General features: G+C 39.9%; 1 protein-coding gene across 1 annotated transcript; it reads left to right on the forward strand.

The window, feature by feature from the left end:
* The first annotated feature begins 448 nt into the window (after positions 1 to 448).
* On the forward strand, positions 449 to 9,700 carry SULT6B1 (sulfotransferase family 6B member 1). The gene is made up of 7 exons (XM_068153414.1): positions 449 to 704; positions 2,446 to 2,585; positions 4,420 to 4,509; positions 5,138 to 5,264; positions 6,229 to 6,323; positions 6,883 to 7,039; positions 8,055 to 9,700. The coding sequence occupies exons 1-7, from the start codon at positions 503 to 505 to the stop codon at positions 8,183 to 8,185; spliced, it is 942 nt and encodes a 313-aa protein (XP_068009515.1). The 5' UTR covers positions 449 to 502; the 3' UTR covers positions 8,186 to 9,700.

Raw genomic sequence — 9,700 nt, forward strand, 5'->3', positions numbered from 1 at the left:
ATATATTTTCTTTCCTAATTCCAATATGTTTGATCCCATTCTGGAAACCTGGGAAAAGAACAGAATTGTCATGAGGAACGTGATTGAGCTATTTATATCCCAGCTTACAATTCACATGGTTCTGTTTTGATATATTTAGTTTATAAACTCTTTCCTGTAACTACAGATTCTTGACATTATCTTTTGAACATAGCTAAGCCTGTTAAACTAGATTTCAATTGCAGGGTTTTTTTTCCCCTTTTTTTTTTAATTTTTTTTTTTTTTTTTTTTTGTATGTGTGGGGTTTTTTTGTTTGTTTGTGGGTTTTTTTTTCCTTATGTTCAACTTCTGCTTATTTCAAAAGGTTCAAGGTCTATGACTGGATTTGCAGATTTCAGTTGAGTAAATTATTGCTCAAAGAGTGATAAAACCTCCCCATGCCCTATTTAAAAGTAATCCACGTCTCTTCTTTTCTGCATAGCATCTCACACTGTGACAGAATCTGTGTGTGAGAGGGAGAAGAATGGAGAAGTCCAGGAAAAAATTTACTGATACCATAGAAAAAGCAGTGGCTGCAGCTAACAGAATGCAGCGTGATGAACTGCTTTTTAATTACAAGGGGATTCCTTACCCTGTTACTTTTTGCAGTCCTGAGGTATTCAGAGCCATGGAGTCCTTTGAAGCCAGAAGTGATGACATCATTTTGGCAGCATATCCTAAATCTGGTGAATATAATTTGCTTTCTTCATTAAGTTATATAATGGGAAATAAGTAGGTTTGTACTAACTATATATTATACGATATATAATATAATATATTATACTAAATAATAGTATTTAGAATTTTCACAAAATTGTTTGGAACTAATTTTGTTCTCAGAAAATACAACAAATTTGTTTGTGAAGCTTTTATACAGCAAATGCTTCAAATGATTGAAAGAAAGACCTGATTATCTTTCCTATACCACGTAAAGTTTTTCATTACCTTTACTTTCAGAATATCACAGTATCACAGTATAATTAAGGTTGGAAGAGATCTCGAGGATCATTGAGTCCAACCTATCAACACATACCTCATGACACAGTATCTAAACCATGGCACCAAGTGCCACGTCCAATCTCCTCTTGAACGCCTCCAGGGACAGCGACTCCACCACCTCCCTGGGCAGCCCATTCCAATGATGAACAACTCACGCGGTGAAGAACTTTCTCCTCACCTCGAGTCTAAACCTCCCCTGGTGCAGCTTGAGACTGTGTCCCCTTGTTCTGGTGCTGGTTGCCTGGGAGAAGAGACCAACCCCTTCCCAGCTACAACCACCTTTCAGGTAGTTGTGGAGGGCAATGAGGTCACCCCTGAGCCTCCTCTTCTCCAGGCTAAACAATCCCAGCTCCCTCAGCCTCTCCTCACAGGGCTTGTGTTCAAGGCTTCTCACCAGCCTTGTTTCCCTTCTCTGGACACGTTCAAGTGTTTTGATGTCCTTCTTAAACTGAGGGGCCCAGAACTGGACACTGAAGTTAAATGTATAAATTAGGGATAACTAAAACACAATTCTCATGCTAGAAATAACTGTATCTTCTGGTAGTACAGGATCTATTGTCATATTTATCCTTGTAAAGTTAATAGCTTGGTACTTTTATGCAGAATGGAGCTTTTGTTACATTCTCATGCCATGCTATATATTCTTTAGCTTATTATTCTTTAGTTTATTATTCTTTTTCTGTTTGTCTCTTCCACCAACTGGAATCACATTGTCTTACAGTAGATAGTCACAGATGACACAACTGTGAAGTTTTTGCCTTTCTACCATGTGTTCTTTTTTTGAAGAAATGCCATGCATCAGAATGCAGTTTTTAAGACTGTAGTGACAAACATGTAGGAACCTAGTGCTCAGAAGTCAGATGAGAGTTCTCCACAGGTTCTTGATTGTGCTTTGAATAAAAATATAATTAATGTGTATAGGAAATGCCACTGTAGAGAATTTTTGCCTATTGGTAAAGAAAATGAATACATACAGCACAATTTTCAGATCTAGTTCTGCTCCTGTGTTGGAGTTCTGTGACCTGTGATTCTTCCCAAGGCAACCATGTGCAGCATGCCAGAACAAATGTAATACTCTAAATTTTAAGGTACAGGTTTATCACCCCAATTCCCATTATATTTCTCACAATAAAAAAACCAAAATTCATTAATATATATTTTCCTATTTGAATCTTAATAGTTCTGCTCTTTCATTAGTTAGTTCACAATATACAAGTTAAGTTACGGTGTATTGAGCTGAGTTGGAGAAATGTATCCTTATAAAGAGCAATGGTAGGACCCTGAGAGGCAATTGTCCAGATGGTCAGCTGTGATTGTAGCACATGAAAGGAAACCAGGCAACTCACCTGGTAGTACTACCTATGTCTTGGCTTTCCTGGCAAATCCATTTCTTAAAGGTTTTGCAAACCTGTATTCTTCCACTTTCAGGCACAAACTGGGTAGGTCAAATCTTAAGTGATCTAGTCGCCATATTTGAAAAGAAAATGAAGAATAAAGAAAGCAGTGTGAATAATGAAGAACTGGAAGAATTCCCCTACTTTGAAATTGGAGATACTGGGAAATACGAGGTGGGCACAGAATATACATGAAGGTTTTCAAAGTGGAGTGCTTGAAACACTGACTATATGGTGTGTGAGATATTGCACTGTTTGATAAAAACTCTTCCACTTCTTTGAATGTGGCATGTGGTCAGGACGAATCTCATCTACCTTGACAGATGTTAAGGGATAAATGGACACCTTAGAGGGCTAGTGAGAAGCATATCCTCATTAGATAATCAAGAGAGACAGAAATTCAACAGAGCATGTTTTGTTTTTTAAGACTTTCATGAAATGTCAAATACTGAAATACTGTCATTTGACTCTCTTACTAAGCTTGTCCTCCTCACTCCTCCTCTCGCTCCTCAAGGTTCTTCAGCTTTCAAATAGGCCAAGTCAGAGTCTACAGTTAACTTCTAGATTTGATTGCTTGTCTAACAGAACATGTTAAATTCATTATCACTGAAGAGAATTGCCAATGGATAATCTTTTCACAAATGCACATTCTTGAACATTAGAGGTACTCAGAATGGTCCACTAAGATCCCAGGATAACACTCACAAAATAAAAGTACTTGGATCAGCCAATAACCGACTGGGGAGGTCCCAGTTGTCTGGAAGCTAGCAAATGTGACATCCATCTACAAGAAGGACTGGAAGGATGATTGAGGGAACTACAGGCCTGTCAATTGGACCTCACTGCCAGGAAAGCTTATGGAATAGGTCATCCTAAGTGCCATCACATGGCATTTGCAAGACAACCAGTGATGAGGCCCAGTCAGCATGGGTTTATGAAAGACAGGTCCTGCCTGACTATTCTAATCTACAATAAAGTGACCCACCAGTGGATTAGGGAAATGTTCTGGCCATTGCCTATCTAGACTTTAGTAAAGCATTTGACACTGTATCCCACAGCATCCTCCTTTGGAAACTCAAGGCATGTGGCTTGGAAATGCACACTGCATTGGATTAAAAATGGTCTGAATGGCCAGGCCCAAAGAGTGGTGGTGAATGGAGTTAAATCTGGCTGGTGCCCAGTCACTAGTGGTGTCCTCTTGGGTTCAGTATTGGGGCCTGTCCTCTTTAATACCTTTATCAGTGACTTGAATGAGGACGTTAAGTTGACAGACAACTAAGTATGAGTCAGCAGTGTGCTCAGGTGGCCAAGAAACCCAATGGCATCCTGGCTTCTATTAGAAACATGGTAACTAGCAGGAACAGTGAGGTGATCATCCCCTTGTACTCAGCACTAGTGAGGCCACATCTTGAATACTACGTTCAGTTTTGGACCCCTCACTGCAAGAAGGACATTGAGGTGCTGGAGCACGTCCAGAGAAGGACAATGAGGCTGGTGAAGGGCCTAGAGACCATGACCTATGAGGAGTGTCTGAGGGAGCTGGGGTTGTTCAGTCTGGAGAAGAGGAGGCTGAGGGGAAACCTCATTGCTCTCCACAACTACCTGAAGTGAGGTTGGAGCAAGGAGGGGGCCAGCCTCTTCTCCTTGGTGTCATGCAACAGGACTAGAGGAAATGCTTTCAAGCTGCACCAGGGGAGATTCAGTATGGATATTAGGAAATATCTCTTCACAGAGATGGTTATCAAACATTGGAATGGTCTGCCCAGAGCAGTACTGGAGTCACAATCCCTGGAGATGTTTAAACAGCATGTGGACCTGGTGCTTAGGGATGTGGTTTAGTGTTGACCCTTCAGTGCTGGGCCAAGGGTTGGATTGGATGACCTTTGAGATCTCTTTCAACCCAATGTTTTCTGTGATAATTTTAAAAAGGCATTATTTTATCACAGGCTGATGAAATGAATATATGTCCTAACTGAACTGTCCGCTTTCTTCCTTTCAATTCTTATAGCGAATGAACAAATTACCTTCTCCAAGATTTATGGTTACTCATCTCCATCCTGAAAATCTTCCCACATCTGTCTTCAAAAATAAAGCCAAGGTGAGCACTGATTTTAATAACTTGAAAGCAAACACTTCAAACATTTTGTTTTTAAAGCTGATTTAATACTTCTCTGCCAATTTCAGAATCACTGTTATAAAGTGTATAGCCTGGCCATTTCTATTTGTCTCTTTAAGTACTAGCATTTGTCTCACTTAAACTCAGTTCATCCGTATTGACACGTTTGTGTCTTCACAAGAGAGATGAGGAGGTGGAACAAATCCTCCAGCAGTTAAATTTATTTTGACACAATTTCCTATGGGAGGCATTTTATGGTGTTGTCACAAGAGAGGACTTCAGTGTGTCAAGTTTCAGAAAGAATGTGTATTTTTGTGATTTGTCCCCACTATATAAATGCTGGATGACTCTTTAATTGAAAAACAAAGCAAAGCAAGCATACTTAGATTCTGCATAATTAATTTGTTAAAGCTATTTTATAATTATGGGTAATCAACTTCACAAGGTACTGAAGCAAAGTCAAATACTTCCTCTTCTGAATTTAGAATGAAATTATTACTTCTGCAAGTAGTATATAAGATACTAGAAATTCCCCAAACTGCAATTATAGACTATCATTTTATTCATACCAGAGTGTGTTATGTCTTCCTCTTTTTTTCTCTTTCCCTAGATATTGTTGCTGATTCGCAATCCAAAAGATCTAGCTACATCTTTTTATCATTTTTCAAATGCCATGGCTACTCTTCCCTCCTATGAGACCTGGGATGATTTCTTCACAGCTTTTATGACAAAGAAAAGTACAGTATATTCTTCAGTTATTCTATGATCTGTCTTTTCTAAACCCCTTGCACTTTGTAAATCAGCTTCACTAGAGAGTTTTGGTTTACAGTACAAGAGCAGAAATTGGAACTAAAGTTTACAGTACCTTACTGCCCAAAGATAAATCAAAACTGCACTTCCACAATATTCTTTAATCTGCACATACTGGTATTTTCTCTGGAAGAAGGAGTTTCTCTGGTTTAGATCCACTTCAGCCCTTCTCTCTGAGGTCCATCATCTTCCATCCACCCAGATGTCTGAACGCCTACATGCCAAATTGGACCAGAAGAATGATTTGGATGAAGTCTAGTGCACTAAAAAAGAAAGTAAATAATTCCACTAGTTCAAAACTGTATAATTTCTTCTGTTTGGCAAATCACGTAACCAGCACAAGGGAAGGTTAAATACAATTTTAAACAGGATTAAAGGAGTCTGCAAGATGGTTTAAATACTAATAGCCCTTTGATGGACTCATATCTGTCTTGAAATACTAACAAATTTTATTGTACCAACTTACAAATTGTATCATATGCCAGAGATGTGCATGTGTCAAAACAGTCTTGAGCCAAACTGTGCAGTTCCCACAGAGAGGTGTAAATTCTGGCATAGAAATGACTAATAATGCCCATGACTGAGGGATCAACTTAAAAATTGTTTTATTTCATAAAAAATTTGTCTAGTCTTAATTTATCGCAGAATCACAGAATCAACCAGGTTGGAAGAGACCTCCAAGATCAAGTCCAACCACTCACCCAACCCTAACCAATCAACTAGGCCATGGCACTAAGTGCCTCATCCAGTCTTTTCTTAAACACCTCCAGGGATGGTGACCCCACCACCTCCCTGAGCAGCCCATTCCAACGGCCAATCACTCTTTCTGTGAAGAACTTTTGTCTAAGATCAAGCCTATGCTTCATCTTAGGATTCTTTTTCTTTGTTTAGTGCCCTGGGGATGCTATTTTCAATATCTTTCCGCATGGAATAAATATGCTGATGATGAAAATGTTATGGTGCTAACTTATGAAGAGCTAAAAGAGGTGAGGTTACTAATAGCTAAAATATTTTATATATCGCAGAGCATTTGATCCTAGAACAATTAAACATTATATGCAGGTAGTATATTCAAACCCTACGCAGTATATTCTAAATGTATGATATTGTATGAGACAGATTCCTGTTTTAAGGGAAGGAAAGGTAAAATTCAAACTGAAATACCTTTACAATTTTAATTATTCTTTTTTCTTCTTTTTGTTTTTTTTCCCTTTTTTTTTTTTTTTCCTTTAGCTGTGATCTAACCCCAAATTGATTTAAATCAAAGTCCCTATTAATCTTTTTGAGGGGGGAGCTTTTTTATATTAAATAGTGTAGACTTTTCTCATCTGTAAATCATGTACGACCTTTTCTGATCTATAGGAAGCTAGGTCATATCTCCTCTGAAATAATTATGAAGAAGAGGAACACTATTTACCACTCCAGCCCTACTGACTCAGTGTTGTACATAAATAGGCAGAAGTGAGATGTAGGGAAGTACAAACACCGAGGGAAGCAATGTAATTGGTTTGAATGTCAAGTGGTATGTTACATTCCTCTTTTCAGAATCCAGCCCAGGGTGTGAAAAACATATCTGATTTCTTTGGGATTTGCCTGAATGAGAAAGAGCTACAGAGTGTGGTAGAGAGGAGCAGCTTCCAGGCAATGAAGAAGAACTCACAGAAGACCCATGGGGCATTTGGCAACGCTTTCTTTCGCAAAGGTAGGAAGTTCTAAGAGGTCCATAGGTAGAAATGTCGTGCTCTCAGGACCCTAAGCTGCCTATCCTTTGGGGATTCTTTTGCATGCATATTAGCATTGCCAGTTAGCATCAAGTGAGTTACCACTGTTATGCTTGAGAAGACTTCTCAGGGAGTCCCTGATGAAGAGAAGCTTCACAGATCTGTAGTGTGGTGGTTTGAGAGAGAAGGCCTAAGCTTTCTCTCCCCCACAAAGAGGAAAAAAACCACAGCTAACTCAGCCGGAGAAGCAGAAGGGATGCATGACCGTTTGAGGCTGTGCCTTTGGGAAAGGGACAGTGCTGGGACACTCTGGCCGAATGTTTTGTAAACATCAATATTCTAAACGAATTTCATTGGTAGATTGGTAGAATGCAGTTTTAAGTTTTAGCACAGCTGGAACTTTTTTCTCAGTTCGTCCCTTTCCTTCTGTCTTCCAGCTTGCCTGCTTCTGGGCTCCTTGCCAGAGCAACCTTGAACAGATAAGCAACTAATTTGCATGAGGCCTACTAGAATTCTGCTTTATTAATAATTACCTTTTCTCTCTTTCTAACCCTCTTTGGGAAAAAGGGAGGTAAGGGGAGAGAGGGGGGTACAGGGGGGGAACCCTCCTCCGGAGGAGGGAATTTCGTTCCTGTATTCTTGGTTTTTTTACTTTGCTTTATATTTCTGTATATATGTTGTAAATACTGTATATTGTGTACATATCTTGCATTCTCCACATTGCTTGTAAAATATAGCATCCCTTCCGCTTCTCCGGCTGAGTTAGCTGTATTTTTTTCCTCTTTGTGGGGGGGAGAAAGCTTAGGCCCTTCTCTCTCAAACCACCACATGTGGCTCCACTGACTTTACGAAATTCTACTGGTGCAAAAATGAGAAGTTTTAGCTTTTAAAATGGATCAAATTCATGTTGTGTACAATGGAATAGGAATGACAGATCTATAGAATAAAAAATAAGAACATTTCTTGGTTTTTAAGAGTTTCTTTGCTTCTCTGAAGGTGGTGTAAGTGACTGGAAGAATCTTTTCAGTGAAGATCAAAATGAGAAAATGGACAAAGCATTTGAAGAACATATAGGAGGAACTAAACTGGGATCAAAACTAAAGTATGAGGTTTATTGTAAGAGCTGAAGAGTGATGAAATGCAACTAAAGCAAGAGCTTTGCAATGAACTCTCAGATCATCTGAATGCTATACACTAAAAATCTAGATGAAATCAGTTACTGTAATAATCACATTGCAGTGGCCTTTACAGTGCCAAAGAGGAATAGCAGGCTTTTGTTTTAAAGGTGAGATCCTTGGCTTGCTTAGGCTACATTTATTTGCTGAATAAGATGGCAACTAACCACAGTCAGATTAACGTAACAATTATGTTTCTGTAGATGTTACCTGGAATGAAATGCCTTTTCTCTCTTCCTAGACAAATTCTGTCTTTCTAGACTACTTAAAATTGTTTAGTATGTAAAGTGTCTTTTGTTTTCACAAGTGATTCAGACCAAACACCATAATCATAGAAAAGGTCACTAACAAAAATATGAATCTAACACAACAGTAATTAATGACAAACAATATCTTCCACATGTCTTGAGCACAAAATGTAACAAAGCTAGAGGGAAGAGAATGAGGGGGAATGGGCATCAGCATTGCTAGGGATTTTAACATTTTGGAATGAATAATTTCAAGATGGATTTCAGGTTATGGGCCAGTGTTAACATGCAAGATCTGCTCAGAGTCACTGCTTTTATAGAATTATAGAACAGCCCAAGTTAGAATGGACCTCAAAAGATCATCTGCTTCAACCTTTCATGAGAAAGGGGGCTTAGATGAGATTATTACATCTTATAAAACTCCAGTGATAAGGATTGCATCTGGGCTGCATCAGGAGAAGGTGAAGTGTGGCTAGCAGGTCGAGGGAGGTGATCCTCCCCCTCTACTCAGCCCTGGTGAGACCCCACCTGGAGTACTGTGTCCAGTTCTGGAGCCCCTATTACAAGAGGGATGTGGAGGTGCTGGAGCGTGTCCAGAGAAGGGCCACGAGGATGATCAGAGGGCTGGAGCACCTCTCCTATGAGGACAGACTGAAGGAGTTGGGGCTGTTCAGTCTGCAGAAGAGAAGGCTCCGAGGAGACCTAATTGTGGCCTTCCAGTATCTGAAGGGGGCCTACAGGAAGGCTGGGGAAGGACTTCTCAGGATCTCAGGTAGTGATAGGACTAGGGGGAATGGAATGAAGCTGGAGGTGGGGAGATTCAGGCTGGATGTGAGGAGGAGGTTCTTCACCATGAGAGTGGTGAAACCCTGGAATGGGTTGTCCAGGGAGGTGGTCGAGGCCCCGTCCCTGGGGGTGTTTAAGAGCAGGCTGGATGAGGCTCTGTCCAGCCTGATCTAGTGTGGGGTGTCCCTGCCCATGGCAGGGGGGTTGGAACTAGATGATCCTTGTGGTCCCTTCCAACCCTGAATGAAACTATGAAACTATGAAACTATGATTCTGCCATACCCCTGGACAAGTTGTTCCATTGTTTTCATTGTAAATAATTTATGTCTTCTATTGAGATGAAACTTCTCCTGATGCAACTTGTAACCATTGTCTTCTCCATCTGGTTCCCTGTTAATAAAGATCTTCCATTCTCTTTGTACCTGCCCTTTAA

This window comes from Melanerpes formicivorus, unplaced genomic scaffold (assembly GCF_026170545.1).
Source record: "Melanerpes formicivorus ecotype bairdi unplaced genomic scaffold, bMelFor1.0.p_v2 SCAF_2, whole genome shotgun sequence".
NCBI classification, from domain to species: domain Eukaryota; kingdom Metazoa; phylum Chordata; class Aves; order Piciformes; family Picidae; genus Melanerpes; species Melanerpes formicivorus.

Coding starts and splice junctions, on each gene's coding strand:
- SULT6B1 (XM_068153414.1), top strand. CDS start 503: ATGGAGAAGTCCAGGAAAAAATTTACTGATACCATAGAAAAAGCAGTG. Junction 5,265..6,228: donor AGCTTTTATGACAAAGAAAA/GTACAGTATATT, acceptor TTCTTTGTTTAG/TGCCCTGGGGATGCTATTTT. Junction 6,324..6,882: donor CTTATGAAGAGCTAAAAGAG/GTGAGGTTACTA, acceptor TCCTCTTTTCAG/AATCCAGCCCAGGGTGTGAA.